The sequence below is a fragment of the Sporisorium graminicola genome, chromosome SGRAM_1 (genome assembly GCF_005498985.1).
Source record: "Sporisorium graminicola strain CBS 10092 chromosome SGRAM_1, whole genome shotgun sequence".
NCBI lineage: Eukaryota > Fungi > Basidiomycota > Ustilaginomycetes > Ustilaginales > Ustilaginaceae > Sporisorium > Sporisorium graminicola.
In genome coordinates this window covers 2,190,735-2,207,959 of record NC_043719.1, presented here as the reverse complement: position 1 = coordinate 2,207,959, position 17,225 = coordinate 2,190,735, and the positions used below count along the sequence as shown (strand labels likewise).

At 55.9% G+C, this 17,225-nt stretch overlaps 5 protein-coding genes across 5 annotated transcripts; 3 read left to right on the top strand and 2 right to left on the bottom strand.

Moving 5' to 3' along the window:
• Nucleotides 1-1,435: 1,435 nt before the first annotated feature.
• On the top strand, nucleotides 1,436-2,698 carry EX895_000785 (uncharacterized protein; the record flags this gene model as incomplete). The annotated part of the gene is made up of 1 exon (XM_029881386.1): nucleotides 1,436-2,698. One exon carries the CDS (start codon nucleotides 1,436-1,438, stop codon nucleotides 2,696-2,698), a length of 1,263 nt encoding a protein of 420 aa, XP_029742772.1.
• A 515-nt stretch (nucleotides 2,699-3,213) lies between these two features.
• On the top strand, nucleotides 3,214-4,559 carry EX895_000784 (uncharacterized protein; the record flags this gene model as incomplete). The annotated part of the gene is made up of 2 exons (XM_029881385.1): nucleotides 3,214-4,074; nucleotides 4,170-4,559. The coding sequence occupies 2 exons, from the start codon at nucleotides 3,214-3,216 to the stop codon at nucleotides 4,557-4,559; spliced, it is 1,251 nt and encodes a 416-aa protein (XP_029742771.1).
• Nucleotides 4,560-5,307: 748 nt separating this feature from the next.
• On the bottom strand, nucleotides 5,308-6,822 carry EX895_000783 (uncharacterized protein; the record flags this gene model as incomplete). The annotated part of the gene is made up of 2 exons (XM_029881384.1): nucleotides 5,308-6,482; nucleotides 6,786-6,822. The coding sequence occupies 2 exons, from the start codon at nucleotides 6,820-6,822 to the stop codon at nucleotides 5,308-5,310; spliced, it is 1,212 nt and encodes a 403-aa protein (XP_029742770.1).
• A 2,268-nt stretch (nucleotides 6,823-9,090) lies between these two features.
• EX895_000782 (uncharacterized protein) lies at nucleotides 9,091-12,540 on the bottom strand (the record flags this gene model as incomplete). The annotated part of the gene is made up of 1 exon (XM_029881383.1): nucleotides 9,091-12,540. The coding sequence occupies one exon, from the start codon at nucleotides 12,538-12,540 to the stop codon at nucleotides 9,091-9,093; it is 3,450 nt and encodes a 1,149-aa protein (XP_029742769.1).
• A 1,684-nt stretch (nucleotides 12,541-14,224) lies between these two features.
• EX895_000781 (uncharacterized protein) lies at nucleotides 14,225-16,226 on the top strand (the record flags this gene model as incomplete). The annotated part of the gene is made up of 2 exons (XM_029881382.1): nucleotides 14,225-14,237; nucleotides 14,344-16,226. 2 exons carry the CDS (start codon nucleotides 14,225-14,227, stop codon nucleotides 16,224-16,226), a joined length of 1,896 nt encoding a protein of 631 aa, XP_029742768.1.
• Nucleotides 16,227-17,225: the final 999 nt, after the last annotated feature.

Below are 17,225 nucleotides of genomic sequence, written 5' to 3'. Positions count from 1 at the left end.
CTGCTACGATTCGCAATCAGCCGGATGCGTCGCGGTGTTGGGCGCAATTGCTAGTCTTTGTTGTTGTGCATTGATGGCAGCAAGAACAAGGAGCAAACGCTTAGATGCCCGTCAGACAGAAGTGTGCTGGCATGCACAAAAGATAATAGAGCTCGCTGCGACACGAGCTTCCTTATCGTCTCGGCATGGTCGTATAGGCCGGGGAAAGGAGTAAAGAGTCATCACTGGAAAGGGGAAAGAACAGGGGGTTCGCGCGCAACAAACATCGAACCTCGTGCGGCTTTGTAGCTGAAGCTGAAGATACTTACGTTGAGCACTATAATCGACTCACTCGTACACAGGTACAAGTGGTCGATGATGGGGGGAAGAGAGGAAGGAGAAGGGAAGGAGACGGAATGGATAATGAAGTGGTGAGAAGGGAAGATTGATACGGATGCCGGAGTCTATAAGTGAGCTCTAGAAGAAAGTCGCGCGGTGGTCTACAGTAGCAGAAAATTCTCTGCAATTTTCTTTTTCCTCTCGATCAACCCTGTGCACACTTGCTCGCAAACTCTGAACCAAAAGCAGAAAAATACCAATTGCAGCCGCAGTCTCGAAAATTCTTCGACCCGAATCAAGCTTTCGTACGTATCAGCAAGATTTGCGCGACTGGGTCTAACAATTTCCAAAATCGCAACTGCGCGGTTCTCACGTCATCCCGGGAAAGCGCCGGCCGCCTCCTCCGCCACAAGAGGCTTAGCTTGTTTGGCTGCTTGTCGGATTTTACAGCATACTCAGTTCATATCACACAGCATCGTGTTACGTGCTGAAGTGTTGCAAGCTGCTATCCTTTCATTCTTCACACTCTTCACACACGGACCAACCGACCGACCGACCGACTCCGACGTCGTCACCAAGGTTGCTTTCCAGTTGAAATTGACCCCTATCGCGAACATACTCAAGCTCAGCAAGGATCTCTCGTGACCGGCAACCCATTTACTCGACCCATCACAGTGACACCTCGAAATGAAGTCGGTGCATAACAGCCTTTCGGTTCTCTCGACTGCTACGCTCTAACGTCATCACCGCATCGCTTCAAAGGCCGCATCAACATCTAAACCAGTCCGATTTCGGTCCCATACACCAGCAAGGAAAGGCCGACTTCGTATTCTCAACGATATCCAGGAAATTTCTCCTGCGGTGTCGCATATCGGACCTAGTGAAACTGAGCCCAGTTGGGCCTACCCACCTATTCATCTGCACAAAAGCCTTGTGTGCGGCATCCTCCGTCCAGAAGAGGGACTGCGGACTGCGGAAGCGGCCCGAGCCACTGTTGACGTTCGAAGCGCACAGCTGAGTTCGTGTTGTCGAACCGACTGAGCCTTTCCACTCCTTCGCCACCTTCACCACCACCATCGCATCGCAAACACCTGGATCATTGCTCCTCGATACAACAATGAGCTGGACGGAGGATGTGGTGATCGACCTCACCGAGGAATCGCCACCTGGCCCTAGCCGCTCAAGACCATCGACGTTGGGAAACGAGACGCATATCCTCGATTGGTCCTCCAGCTCCCATGCGTATCGCCCATCCTCGCACAGTGCGGAGTTCAACGCCACCTCTTCTTCCAGCGGCCCAACCTCCTCGCGATCTGCTGCAGCCGCTCCCATCGTCGTTGGCAGCGATGATGAGGACGACGACAATAGCTTCACAATCACCGGGCAGTCTCAGCCAGTCCGACGCTCTCATCCGCTGCACCGATCTGTCTCGTTGGCTCCCGCATCCCCATACCATCGATCTTCTGCTACGCCCTCTGCATTGGCATCGTCGCTTCGGTTTCACGATGGTATCGGTCGAGGCCCGCATGGCGCTGGATCGCACATCCGGCCACCCGTCGAGATACCCGGCTCCTTCCCGTTGGACAGACATCCTTTGCTTCCGCAACGACGCGCAGCGATACCATCTGCTAGCGCGAATGCAGCTAGACAGAGCGGGGACAATATTGCGAACGGCGATAGCTCTGCGAGTGCTTTTGGTGCCAGCTTCATGTCGCGCCTGAGAAGTGATCTTTTCGTTGGCAGCTATGATTTCGGCACGACCTACAGCATGGAGCTGCTCGGTTCCTTGATACGCGGCTGGCGATCGAACGGCGGCGCGGCTGATCCCCCGCATAGTGCGGAAAGCAAAGTTCCGCAGACATACGATGTCAATTGGACCCATCCGTACGAGGAGCAGCCCTCGTTCACGCATTCCGTTATTGAACCGCCCGTCGATCTCGACACTTACTTCGACGACAAGGCCGTCGTCACCGGTCCGTTGCCCGATACGACGCCCATCTGCCCATGTTGTCGGCACGCACTGGTTACAGGTGCCAATGGAGACGAGAGGATATGGGTGTTGCCCTGCGGACATGTGATCGACGGGCGATGCTTGGATAAGTTGAGTGGATTGACTCCACCGCCGGCCGTTAAATCCGGCTCGGTAAGCAAGGGCAAAGGAAAGGCCAAAGCGAGAGAAGTGCTCGAAGATGAGCCGCCTGCAAAGGTTGCGAGAACCAGTGCCCGTACCCGGGCTACAGCGACCGCTGCAGAAGCGAAGGCGGCGACACCGACGAAGCCAAAGAAGCCAAAGCGTTTCGAATGTCCCGTGCAAGGCTGTTGCCAGAAATGCAGCAAGGAAAGAGGCGGCAAGTACTCAGCGTGGGAGGTGTTTGCTTGATGGCACGCTCACGGCTGCTGTCCTCGCAATTATACTCGCCCTCTACTCGTCGGGTATCTTCTCGTTGCTCCCATTTCGCATTATACCCCTCGCTCTTTGCCGGGCACGCATAGAGGCTGTCGTTTCTCCTCGTGTTCGCGCGCTGCAGCATCTCTTGCAATCTTCGTCCTGTCCTCCATCATATGTACTTCTAAGCGTCCGCAATCCTCTTTCGTCAGCATTTGTCGTTGTAACGCTAGCACTAGAAGAATCGAGAAACGAACCCGTTGAGAGAGTGGTAAGCACGAGCGTAAGATCTGCGTCTTGGCGAGCGGTGTGACGCGCGTGAACTGCATGCATCGTGCCTGGAGTTACTTTTTTGGCGAAGTGTTGGTTGCGCAGAGCGCGCGTGCATGTGGCGCCCATTTTCTTATTTCCAGGGTCCAGCCCGTGAATTGTGAGTTGCTTTGCATCTTCGATCTCTGTCTATCAGCAACGACAAGATCTCACAAGACAGCGATACGGTATAGCAAACAATGCAGGTGGTAGCATCATCGTCATCGCCGGTACCGAGTACGGTGGATAGCGCCATGAGTCGCAATACGAGCGGTAGTGGTGAGGATGGGGCTGGGAGCAGTGGCAGGGAGTGGAAGAGGTTGTTCAGTCAGATGCAATCGTCGGCGGTATCGAGTGCTAGAAGTGGGAGTGGTGATGCGTCTCTTGCGGGGAGTGGTCGGCGTGGGCGCGGTGGCGCTGGTGCTTCTCGCGGCGGCAGTAGCGGAAGCCGTGGTGGCGGTAGCCAGCGCAATCGCAACCATCCTCGTCAAGCCACACCCTCTGACTCACCCAACAGCACATCAGCATCACTGCTACCTCTGATCCCCACCTCTTCCTCCGACCCGCTCTCCCGGATCCGCCACAAGATCCTTACCACTCCTCTACCACCAGACACGTTCCTCTCGCCAACTGGCACCACCTACCGCAGCATTGTCTGGAAGCTGCTCCTCGATATATCCTCTCTCGACGTCGCGTCGTACCTCTCCCTCGTCGCAAAGGGCAAGTCACCGTCGCACGACAAGATCCGCAACGACACGTTCCGCACACTCGCCACCGATCAGGGCTTCAAAGAGCGCGTCAAGGAGGAGAAGCTCATCCGGCTGCTCGATGCGTTTGTGTGGAAGCACAACCGGGCGGAGGACGGCGAGGAGGTGGATGACGCGGACGCTTCGGCGGCGTACGAGTTCAGCTATGTTCAAGGAATGAACGTGCTGGCTGCGCCGTTCCTTTATACATGTCACAGCGAGGTCGAGGCATTTCGCTGCTTCAGCCGGTTCATCGAGTATTGTTGTCCGTTATACGTGCAGCCTACGCTGGCGGGCGTCCATCGAGGGCTTCAGGTAAGCACTCAACTCTTCCCTTCCACACTCACACTCCGAGTTTCCTGGCTAACATCCCCTCTCCTATCCTTCCTCTCCCATTGCTCGCACCGCAGCTGCTCGACCGATGCCTAGAGATCCTCGACCCGCCACTCTACACGCACCTCCGATCCAAAAACCTCTCCGCCGAAATCTATGCCTTCCCCAGCGTGATGACGCTCTGCGCTTGCACCCCCCCACTTCCCGAAGTCCTCCAGCTCTGGGACTTCCTCCTCGCCTTCGGCGTCCACTTCAACGTCCTCTGCATCGTTGCCCAACTGCACATAATGCGCACCGACCTGCTCGAATCCTCCTCGCCCATGAAACTCCTCCGCCACCTCCCGCCCCTCGACGCGCGCAAGATCATCAACGTCACCGTCACGCTCGCACGAGACGTCCCGCACGATCTGTTCGAAGACCTCGCCAAACACCCGTACCATCCTGACAGCGTCCTCGGCTTCACCTAGCACCGCAGCAATATACCCCTGCACAATCACTGTATGCTCGCAATCAGATCGTCGACCTTTCACCATCGGCCGCAGTGTGATAAAACAGTATCGATCAGTTGACAGTGCAAGTGAGAGCTACAGCATAACGGGAGAATTTGTTCTGAGTGAAAAAGGGGAAACAGGGGAGGGAAAGAGAGGGGGAGAGTAAGGGAAGAAAGAGGTATGTTGGGGCGCCTGGCTTAAAAAGAAGAAAGATGCATGGGAAAAGGTGATATATACAGGTTGCGAAGAATGGCTTGAAGGTGCTCGAAGATTTTCCTTTGAGCGGTATGAATGATGGTTATGAGGTGCGGATGATTTTTTTTCTCTGCTATGGTTTCTGATGATGCATGATCCGTCCGGAGGAAGATGGCAGGCAAAAGGTGCGACCGTGCACAAAAGCATCTGCCCAAGGCATCAGTCGTACTCGCACTCCTGCTTTGCCACCCAATTTCTTGGAGACGGCGACGGCATGCAATCGACCACATCGTTCCTCTTCAGCGAGATCCGTTGAAAAGAACAATTCGAACCACGCCTGAGTGATCGAGACATTTCGCAAAGAGTAGCGACGTGCACGAAGTCGATCGGTTGAGACAGCCCAGCCGCCAGCGGTGTGTGTGCGTCCTCCTCCTCCTCCTCCACACAGCCACTTCAGAGAGATCTCCTATCATTCCAGGCTGTCACGCTGCTCGCTTTCCTGCCGCCCACCACGCCAAATCGCCGTCGCTTAATCAAGGGTGACCTTGAGCGACTCAAGCGGGATGGGCTGGAAGTTGTGCACATCAATGCCACGGGAGAGCAGCTCTGCTTCGGCATGCTGAGGCACGAGGCGCGAGATGAGATCGGGTCGAACGGAAAGCTCCTCCTTGGTCCAGTTGAACAGGGGTGGCAACTCGCGACCGTTGGGCATGCGGGCCTCGCCGGTTCGAAGCTCGTCAAAGAAGGGGTGGCAGAGCGCCTCGATGGCGGTGAGACGCGCGCTCGGCGTGTATTCGAGCAGTCGCGAGATGAGATCGATGGCATCGGGGGGTGTGCGCGGGCGGAAAACCTTGGAGAAGGGGTGCGGTCGGATCTGCGGGAACTTGTGCTCCATGTAGTTGGGGTTCATGGTCTTGATCTGCTCTCGCGAGGGGGTACCGAGCACCTTGATGATCTCGACGAGCTGGTCGATGCCGCTCTCACCGGGGAAGAGAGGCTGCCCTTGCATGAGCTCGGCCATGACACAGCCCGTGGACCAGATGTCAATGTTGGTGGTGTAGTTGGTGGCACCAAAGATGAGCTCAGGAGCTCGGTAGTATCTCGAGCAAATGTAGCTGACATTGGGCTCGCCTGCGATCAAAATTTTCGCCGAACCGAAATCACAGAGCTTGAGCACGCCGGCAGAAGGGTCGAGAAGCAAGTTTTGGGGCTTGATGTCTCGGTGACAGATCCCGATCGAGTGGATGTAGGCCAAACTGCGGAGCACCTGATACATGTAGAGCTTGATGAGCAGCATGGGCATGGTCTGCTTGAGCTTGACGTAGTGACGCGAGGCGCGGTAGACGGTCTCTGGGACGTATTCAAGAACGAGGTTAAGGAAGACCTCGTCCTTCTTGTCGCCGTTCGAGTAGAAGAAAGCCTTAAGCTCGCAGACGTTAGGGTGCTTGACGATGCGCATGATCTGGAGTTCACGGTTCTTGAAACGCTTGTCCTGCAAGACCTTCTTGATGGCCACCTCGTCGCTCTCTTTGCTTGAGCCCTCGGCGGCTTCTGAGCCTTGTGGTGAGACAAGCTTTGCCTGGAAAACGACACCGAAGCTTCCGTTTCCGATGACCTTGCAGTTGGTGTAGGCGATTTCTCGCTGCTCGGCGGTCTTGCCGTCCGAGGCAAGCACCTTGATCACCTTGTTGGGATCATCGAGCGCTGTGATGAGGCAATAAGGCGAAGCGAAGATGAGGACAACGGAAGGAGGCAGAGAAGGGGATGAGATGTCAGCGAATGTTATTCCTCCAGAGCCTGGTCGGACTGTGCACGTTATTTGACTCGCTCCATCATTGCATCGGCCGCATTTGCAGAACGCACACCAAACAAGCAGTGCTTCCCCACCCTTGCATCGCTACAAAATGGGTCCAACAAGATGGGATAGTGCACCGCAGCACCTTGGACAGCATGCAGGGCGCGGGATCGAGACGATGGCGCGAGTCGAAGACATGAGCGGATACGTACGGTTGAGCTTGACGCCGTTGAGAGGCGCGTTAGACATGGTTGGATGTGTGGGTCAGCGTGGGAAAGGACTGATGTATCAGCAGGTCACGCTTGTCGATGGGCTGATGAGAGTGGAATGCTGCTTAGGCAATGCGATTCAACGGTCGAGTCCAAAAGGGCTAGCAAAAGAGAGTGCAGATGCTCGAGGACCTGGGAGGGTGCTATGCACGAGATGACAACGAGCGGCCGCTGTGCGAAGCTGCAGAGGGTCAAGGAGACGATCCGTATGGAAGCAAGCTCGAGAGGGGGCTGCAGTGTCGTGCGCCTGGAGCTGCGATCGATCGAAGCAAAACGATGCTGACGCGGCGGTGCGGTGCTTGCAGAGTGGACGACCGAGTCGAAGCGAAGAACGAGATGATGCGCGATAGGACAAGAGCGATGCGGATCCCGTATGACGCGAGAGAGAGTGAGGGAATGAGATGGTGGTGGAGCTAATAATGAAGGTATGGAGATGGCGAGCAAGCCAAAGCTGAGGACGCGGACCGTGGCGTGGAGCGTGGAGCGTGCAGAGTACACTAACAGAGCAGGCGCACACAAAGAGAAAGTCGAAAAACAGTGAGCAACAGCAGAAAGCAGCAACTGCAGCCAAAGTGGAGCTCGACCGCCGAGTCAAATTCAAGGGCGCAGAGGGGAACAGGGCTGAAGGCAGACGAGCAGGACCAATTCAACTTTGGAACGGGCGGGCCAGCCAGCCTCGTTTCTGGATTTTGCCTCCTTTTCCTGTCTCTCTCTGCTTTCTCTGTGTCAAGAGTCCTAATTGGCTCGTTGTCTGTGCTCCCTCTCGAAAGATCCAGACACACAGGCAAGTGACTGGGTCTGTCACGAGTCCTTTCCCTTTTTTTCTGCTTTTTGCAAGGCAAAGGGCACGAGAGCAGTGTGAACTTGGAGACGGCCAAGATGAATTCCAAAATTCAAACTTGCGTCTCAGCTTTGGATTTTGAGCTGGATTGAATCGCATTTCAAACACACTCAATCCACTGGATCCAGACCCTCGAAGCAGAGATTCAGCCAACCAAGCCAACCACCGCCCGCCCCTGGCTCAGTCTCTCGCTCCTTCTTCATCACTCGTGAAGGCAGCTAGCTAGCTGCTCAACCATCCAACAATTCAGGCGGTTGGTATCAGCCAGCCACGAGAATCATGACAAAGAAAGTCACCTGCATGCACTCTTCCTTTCGTTTTTTAAGATGTCTTGGTCTCAAATCGGCGCTTCGACCTCCTTTTGACACTCATTTGCTTGCAGATCGAAGGTCGAATGTCGACTTGAACCGCAGAACTGGACGGCAATGGAGGCGAAATGCGATTCCATATGCCGCATTGAGGACGCACCTTGAGCAAAGAATAGGAACAAAAGTTGCATCCCCAGGCAGCAAAGAGACATCTCAACAAATTGGTCATCGCTAAAGAGAGACAGTGCCCAGCAGTTGGACTGAGCGTCGAAAATCACAGCGAAAGCGAAATCTACGCTTGCAACGCTGAAAACTGGTCCGAGCACCCCATTGCATTTGACCTTTGTGGCCCCAGAGTCGACAGCAGCTCAAGCCATCATCCTCACTTCTAGCTGCTCACAATGAGCCGTGTGGGTAGAAGAGCATCGTGCTCGGCCGCCGCTGCGAAGAGAGTGGGATTCGATTCCGACTTCAATTCTCCGTGGTCCCGGGGCCATCGGCACGCGACACGCTTGACAAAGGCGGAAAGGATGCTTCTGCCGCTGTGTCCCCACCACGTGATGCCTCTTTACTGGCAGGATGGACGTGTACGGCCCGCCGTCCATCATTTCGTGGCTATGATAAGGCTCTCTGCTATCATGGCCTTCAGAAGCGCTACTACACCTGATGGATGGAACGAGCGAGGCCCGTGAGCCCAACATGTGGGCTGGCGTGTTTGCCTCGTGACCCTGCACTCTGCGCAAGCAAAAGGGAAAGAGAAAGTGTTGCTTTCCAAAAAAAAAGTGACCTTCACTGCGCGCGCGCGCGCGCGTGTACGCCTTGTCAGAGGGTTGGCCCGCTTTGCTAGTAAGCGCTGTCAACTGCTGCGCAACCTGACAACGCGGAGCTAAGAGACCTAGCCCCACTCGTAGCTGGCCCACGTTGTGTGATCAAAGTCGCCGGTCGTCATCACCAAACCGCAGGACAGCGACATCGCTCGATCACACACAATTCATCAAGCAGCACCGTAGCTCACAGAAACATTGTTCGCTGAAGATTGAACGAAACACTTGATCTCTGACACTAGGAACATGCAAGGCGTCGATCGACCCGACCTCCCTCAAATCGAGATCTTCAACGTCTTGATCTCAAACGGCTTAAAGTCAAGCTGGACATAAGTCGAGTCCTCCTCGTCGGCATACGTGTTGAACGCAATCTCGTCTTTCTTGTCGTCCTGTACGTCCTCGAGCAAATTGGTCAGGTTCACGTCCTTGACCGGCAGCTTGATCTTGATGGTCGGCTTCGCATGGGCGCCGAGCGACTCATACAGGCGCACCACGATCCCAAACGAGTGTGCGTCCTTGGGCTTCTGGCCGTAGTACTCAAAGTCGTCCTCGGCACGCTTGATCGTTTCGAGCACAACCCCTGCGCGGGTCGAGTCGACCACCTCGATTGGCATCTGCAGATCCGCCCCACTAACACCGGCGCTGCGCTCGAGCGTCGCAATGTCGATCTTGGTCTCGCGGCCATAGTCGACGTCGAAGCGGGCGTTGAACACGCGGGCCACCTGTACAACTTTGGCGCGACCCACGCCTCCCACGTGCGGATACAGCGCAAACGCAAACTGGTGCAGCCCTTCGTCCTCGTGCGCGTCCGGGTACGTTCCCGCCTTGAGCAGCGACAACCTCATCAGCCCACCTTCGACACTGTAGCCGTACTTGGACTCGGTCAGGATGCTAAGACCGTAATCTTCTTCCGAAAGGTCGGCAAAGCGGTGGCCGCACACTTCGAACTTGGCCGCCTCCCAACTCGTGTTGCGCGTCGTGGGACGCTTAGTGATGCCGAACTGTGTCTCGAAGCTAGCACTGTCGGATCGCAGACGCGTCGGCACGTTGAAGCGCAAGAAGCGGTGCTTCTCCCACCAGTCGATCTGCGTGTCGAATCGCAGCAGCGGGCGTGCTTCCTTCTCGCCCACCAGCGGCGTTGCCGGCAGAGCATCGAGCACGATGGTCACCTGGACCGTGCTCTGTCCGAACTTGGCCTCGAGCGCAAGACTGGCGCGCCAAGGACCCGCTTCGGCGATGCGCACGTTGGTGAACGGAATCTCCTCCTCGGTATCGAGTGAGTAGAGCTCCGTCTCCCAGTTGTCAAACTGAGGCGGGTAGTCCTCAGAGATGGCGAGTCCAGCAGTGCGGCCGCCTTCGATGAGCTCGCGGTCCGCGATACGGTCGTAGATCGAAGTGATACGTCCCTTTGCCACCTTGACAGCGATGGCCGCGCTTTGCAGAAGGAAGCTGTTGTGCTCCAGTTCCACTGCCTTGACTGCCTGAGATTTATTGAACGAGGAGCCCGCGTTGTCGACAATGGTAGCGTGGCCACGACCACCCGCATCGTCTAGCAGCACAAGCGCGATTTCGCCCGCCTTGCACAACTGCACCGACTGGTGCGACAAGGCAATCGCCTCTGCGCGCGGCATTTGCTTGGAAAGCTGTACCTCGACTAGCTCGCGGCGGGGTACGTCCAACGTGTTGATCGCCGTGTAAGCGCTGTTGCCGGAAGCCACGACCTCTTCGCCGACTCCCAGCGCATTCAGAGCCTGACGCCACAGCTTCTTGCCCTTGATCGCCATATCGGCGTACATCTCTTCAAGATCATCATAGACTTTGCGGATGGAACTGCCTGGCAAGCAGTCGTGGAATTGATTGAGCAGTAGAGGCTCCCAGATGGCATCGATCTCCTCTTTGGGGTACTTGTATCCGCTGATCTTGATCGACGCGAGCGTGGTGAGCCACTCAAGCTTCTGCATGAACGCCTCGAAGCGACGATTCCACTGCTTGATCGAGCCATGAGATGTGTAGACACCCCGATGAAACTCGAGGTAGATCTCGCCAGACCACGTAGACAGGCGGTTTCCGTTATCGGTCACCTTGCGGACGTGCTCGAAGAAGTCTTTGGCGGAGCGCCCATTGTGGACACGCGGCATTTCCTTGAAGCCGTTGTTGTTGACGGCACGAGCACGTCGCATACGCTCGATCATCTCCTCCGACGGACCTCCACCGCCGTCTCCGAAGCCGTAGAGCATGAGAGCGTGAGGCTGTACCCAGAGGTCCGCATTGTTCTTGATACCGCGCACGATCTCTTCGACGTATCCCCTCGAGTCGTAGTTGTTGACGGGGGTCATATGGACAATGATCTGAGTGCCGTCCAGACCGACCCACATGAGCGTGTTGTGAGGGAATCGGTTGATGTTGTTCCAGCTGAGTTTCTGAGTGAAGAAGTAGTCGCAGCCAGACTGACGCGCAAGCTGAGGGATTTGGGCATTGTATCCGAACGTGTCAGGAAGCCAAAAGATGTCGCATCGCTTGCCGAAACGAGACAGAAAGTAGCGCTGACCGTAAAGGAACTGACGGGCAAATGCCTCGCCGGAAGGCATGTTTGCGTCACACTCGACCCACGAGGCTCCAATAGGCTGGAAGCGGCCGTCTTTGACGTACTTCTTGAGCTTGTCGAACAGCTTTGGGTAGAGCGTCTCGAGCCACTGATACTGTTGAGCAGTCGAGGCGGTGAAGCGATGCTCGGGGAATCGATCCATCAGGTCGATCTGAGTGGACCACGAACGTGCGACCTTTTGCTGCGTGGCCGAGTAGGGCCAGAGCCAAGCGCTGTCGATGTGACTGTGGCCCAGACTCCAGATTCGGACGTCCTCTCGGCCTTCAACGACATCGCGATCATAAATTGTCTCGATGTGGTCGTCCCAATCCTTGCCGAGAATCTCTTGGGCGAGTTTTCGGCATTTCGTGATACTGTCGAGGTCGGCCTTGCGGAAAGTGTTTTGAATCTGGTTGGCGACCCAGAGGGCTCGGTTCTGGAGCTCGGTGTCCCTGGGCAGGTTCTGGACGCAGCCTTGGAGATGCTCGAAGTCCCACATGAGCTTCCAAGCCTCGGGGCGCTTGACCACGATATCGCAAGAGGCCAGATCAAAGTATCGATTCGGGTCGGGATCCCCTGTTCCGTCGGCGGGCATGCCAAACATACCGTTGGCCGTGACCTCGATGTAGAAAGTGATGCCATGACGATACTCGGGCTTGAGTGGGAAGTCGACACGTCTTTTGTCGCCTCCGCCCGTGATACCTTGGAGAGGCAGGCCGTCCTCGGAGTAGATCAAGGCCTCGCAGCCAGGATCGAACTCGAGCTGAACCCACTCCTTCTTGACCCAGTCCTTGGGTACGGTGAGCTTAAGCTTGAGCCAGTGGTTGGTCCAGGAAGGGCCAAACTTGATGCTCTTGTCCGCCTTGAGATACGTTTGTCGCTTGGCCTCGTCAAAGGTGGGCTTGGCACCGGCTTTGGGCGTCCAGCTCTGAATCGAGACGTACTTTGGGTCGTCGGTACGAGCCTCGAAGAGGAGCGAGGCGAGATTGTAGTCGCCAAATTGGCCTCCGACAAACTCCTCAAGTCGACGCTCATGCACCGACCGGATGAGACCGGCACGTACAGGGCGAGGCTCGGCGCTGGCATGCGTGGGATAGCCTGCCGACTTGAAAGTGGCCTGCGGCCTGTCGTGTTGACACATGGCTGCGCACCTTTCACGTCGAGATATGCGTTGCAGTTGGACAAGCTGAGACAGGAAGAGGTATGAGACTCGTGATGGCCTTGAAAGGAAGAGGAGGAGCAAGGTCAAGACGAGTGTGCTTATAAGCACGAGGCCCTCTGCCTACAGACACTCGCACTCGCACTGACACTCACAGTCCCGCCCGATCTGCTTGACGAAGGGATCTACGCTCGGTGCTGCGCTTGCCGAATCGTTGGAAAGGCCCGCTCAGAACTGCGGGGCAGTTGCCAAAGGCGCACTGGGACGCAGGGTTGCAGCTCTGCAGCTCTGCAACGCCGCCGTGAGGCTCGCACGGACCCTGAAGTCGACTTTTTGCAGACGCCTGCATGAACGAACGTGGTTCACCGAGCAAAACTGGAATTTCTCTCCACTTTTGGCTCAGCTCAGATTTCAACTGCGTTTCAGCTTTGCCAAAGCCTTTGTTGGACAGCAACCCCATCTATCAAGTGAGGCTGAAGGGTCGACGAACCTTGAACCAGGCTATAGACTCGTCCTCCGATGGAAGCAGACAAGCAGACAAGCAGGCAAGCTGAAAAAGCATTGGAATGAGGGTATCAGGAAGTGTTTGGATATCACAAAGAGCTGCCAACACGGATCAAAAGTTGCAAGGAGCAAACGAAGAATGTGGCGGAAAGTCCACTCTCGCTCAATGCCTCCTCTTGGCCCTCAGACCAAGCACTCGACGAATGCGAGTATTGATGCTGGTCGAGAACAGGGCATCCTTGATGTGTCCTTTCTGCACAGAATGCGAACTCAAACAGAGGTCAGAAAAATGCACAACAGAAAAAAGAGGTCAAATAAATCAAGCATCAAATCGAATGGAACGCACCTTGAGCAACTGCTTGCGTGCGTGCGCTCTAGCCTCGCTCGTGGTTGAAGGGTTGTTGAGCGCTGCCTTTGAAGGTCGGAGGAGAGTGAGACAAAATATTCAAACCGATATCAGCTTGGACCTTCTGGACACACTATGCTGTTGGTTGTGACTGCATGCCTTCAAGCAACTCACCTTGTAGCCTGCAATGACTCGCTCCTTGTCAGGGATATGCTTGTGCGGTCTGTACGTCATGTTAACAAAGTCGTCGTCGATAGTGCATAGGGGAAGAGACGAAGGCATCACACAAACTCAGCCTGGCTTCTTATGTACGTTTCACTCCTACAGAGTATAAGCTGCGAAGGGGTCCGTAACCCTCTAGCATGCAATGGATCTCTAACCGAACGAATGAGTTGCCGAGGCATGGCTGGGACGACAGCAACTAGAAGATCTAGACCTTCTGCGTCAAGCCGCTCTTGCACTGGCAGCCACTGACAGCTGTCGCTAGTCGCCTTCTGTAGCTCCTTGTTGCTGTGTAACTCGAGCTAGACGGACAAGCAAACACCAAAAAAAGCACAGCGCGTCTTGCATCACGTGTGGAGGAAGAAGGAAACTTGAGCAAAAATTCGACAAGTACGCTGGGGCCAGCTTGGGGACCGAAAATCAAACATGCACAGAAGGTCAGGTTTTTCTTGGGCGGTCGCTTCTTTAGGAAGAAGTTGAATCCAAGTTCATTCTCAGCCGACGCTTCAACAGGCACGCTTAGCGGCGCCTGTGCATTCCTTGCTTCCCCACCACCAGACCGCTGTCACATCACGCACGTAGCCACGAAGCATCATGGCGCCAAAATGTAGGTGCAAGCACCATGCTGCCTCAACAGGCAAGTCCAATCCAGACCGAACCCATCGCTGACGCACATCTCCTCGCTTCTCCATACTAACGTGGCGTGACGACAGTCTCAACTAAGGCTGCCAAGCCAGCGGGCAAGCCGGCTTCCAAACAACCCTCGGCAGACAAGACCAAGAGTTCGGGAGCTAATGGCATCTCGAAAACCAAGGCAGCCAAGTCCGAGCCATCGACAGCTGCAAAGCGAGGAACCAAGCGAGCCAAGGACGATGAAGAGGAAGAAGACGAGCTTCAGGAGGATGGCGCCGAGGCTAAAGACGCTGCTGCTCCGCTGCCCGACTTGAAGAAGCGAAGTGCAAAGGCACGCGCTGGTTCAACTGAGCCTGCCAATGATATCGACATGGCCGACGGTACCGCTCGACCGACCAAGCGCAGTCGTCGCGCTCCGACCCCTGCCGGCCCGATCAATTCGGTACCACGACCTATTCAACCCGTGCATGCCGACGATGTGGCCCAAGGCATCGCTGTTGAAGTTACCACAGGAACTCTCACCACTGGTGGGAAAGGCGATGTGCTGCCTCGCAAGCTCTTTGTCTGGGGCTCCGGCGACGCCGGTCAGTTTGGCGTCGGTCCTCCCGAAGATGACAAGCCCAACAAGCTCAACAAACCCAAGCCCTTTGGCAACAAGGAAATTTCGATGCAAATCGACGACGGCGAGTTTGGTGAAGGAGGTATCGAGGTTATCGTCGGCGGTGGCATGCACTCGGTCATTATCGACAGCCTCGGCCGCATCCTCACTTCAGGTGCTGAAGACTATGGTACGCTCGGACGCAAGCACCGCGGCGACGCGGGCGATGCGGAAGAGTCATACTTCAAGTTCGCCCCCGTGGAAGGTCTCTCGCCCACCGGTCAAGGCATCAACCCCATCGATGGAAAGCAGGGCACAGTGGAAAAGTATCGTGCAACTCGGGTCGCCTCGGCGGATGCCGCCGGTGCTGTGCTGGACGACCAGGGCCGTCTACGTTCGTGGGGCTACTTCAAGGACGGCGAGGGTCGTGTATGCTTTGCGGACTCAGACGCACCAGGACGCAACAGGGAGCAGTGGTACCCGATCGCATTGCCGGGTATCGAGAACGAGACGTTCGCCGCGGTGGCAGCAGGCGAGAACCACTTCCTCGCTCTCACACTTAATGGGAAGGTGTACTCATGGGGCACCAACACGTGCTACCAGCTCGGTCGCAGCTCCAACCCGCGCCGAGTAGCCCAGAAGTTTTCCAAGGGCGAGCCACCCAAGGAATGCGACCTGACGCCTACGCCCATGGTCGGCCTCGCAGAGTGCAAGCGCATCTTTTGCGGTCTGACAAACGGCTTCGCCGTAGAGAAGAGCGGAAAGGTGGTCGGTTGGGGATTGAACACCAAGGGCCAGACGGGTACCGGTCTGAAAGCATCCAAGATCGCTACCCCTCACGGCATTGCTGCGCTGAGCCCGGTGCGTCACAACGGTGCCGAAGTGGTGCAGATCGTCGGCGGCAACTTCCACACTGCTTTCCTTCTTTCCAACGGCGAGGTGTACATCTGCGGCGACAGCGACGAGGGCAAGCTTGGTCTGCCAGCCAACCACCCGGCGCTCAAAGATGCTACTGCATCCAACCCTGTCGTGGTGCGCGAGCCTACGCTGGTGCCTTTCCCGTCGCCTCCTTCGTGGGTTACCGAAGCGTCAAAGACCGCGGATGGCAAAACCAAGATCGTCGCACTCAGTGCAGGTATGCGCTTCACGCTGGCTTTGGCAGCTGACGGCACACTCTACTCGTGGGGCACGACGTCAGACGACGCTCTTGGTCACCCTGCTGAGGAGGTCGGCGGGAATCAGAGCAAGGACACCCCGACGGCGATTGCGATGCCCGGCCAGCCCGGTGCTTGGCGCATCATGGCTGCAGCGACGGCGGGCCAGCACTCGCTGGCCATCGCTGTCAAGCCACCTCAGGACGACTGAGCGGACAATGTTTGGACACCAACTCTAGTCAATTTCCTTCATCACAGCAGTAATCGTGGCTTTCGTGCAAGGATACGATCATCGTCTGTGAGGAGAGTACTACGCCTGAGACTGACTGAGTTGTGCATAACAGCTGCAGATGTGGCCTAACAAAGAATGAATGCCCGCTCGTCAAGTCGGCGTGGGGTGTTCGCTCAGCCCCGTCGCCGACACTTCGTGGGCCCTTCCATCGTGGGGTCACACATCACACGACAGATCTTTCTTCGGCGTCGATCTCTTTCAACCGGGCAAGCAACGGGTACAATAGCCGGAACGCCCGCATGAACACACAAACCTGTCCTACGGTAGTTTTGCTATAGACGCCGGGTTGCTCCGGAGACAAGTGACAAGCGACGGCACAAGCGCTCATTCGTCCAACCCTCCCGACACACTAAGAAATTAAGCAAAAACGTCGAGGAGGTTTCAGAAGACAAAGGAAGCTGCAGCAGAAGAAGGCCATCGCTGTCGTTTGAAAGCGACCTTCTCCACCCTCTTCTACAGTATGGGAAAAGGTACACAGCGACGATTGATACGATTTGCCGTTGTAAAGGAATGAGCTGTTACAGCCATCCGAATTCTAGAAGAGACGCTGGCTAAGGGTTAATCAAGGTCACACGCTCTCAGGGACATGTGAGGTGTGGTTTGGGAGATCTCAAGATCAGTGATCTCACGCAAAGCCACCTTACGATTTTCAACCCCAACCGACTTTGCCTGTCTGCTCTCTCAAAATGCGTTCATCCTCCACCTTGGTCCCGCTCCCTCGTTTGGTTTTTGAAGAATATATTTAACGAAACAAAAAGAGTAAAACACGGGAATCGCAGCGGCAGGCTTCCACTCTCTGTGACTTTGTATCCGGTCCGATCCAAAAATCTATGCTTGCGGAAGAGTGATTATTTTTGGGACTTTGCGGACGGCGGCAGGTCTTCGGTGCATCCGCCTGTCGAGACCGCTCAGCGAATT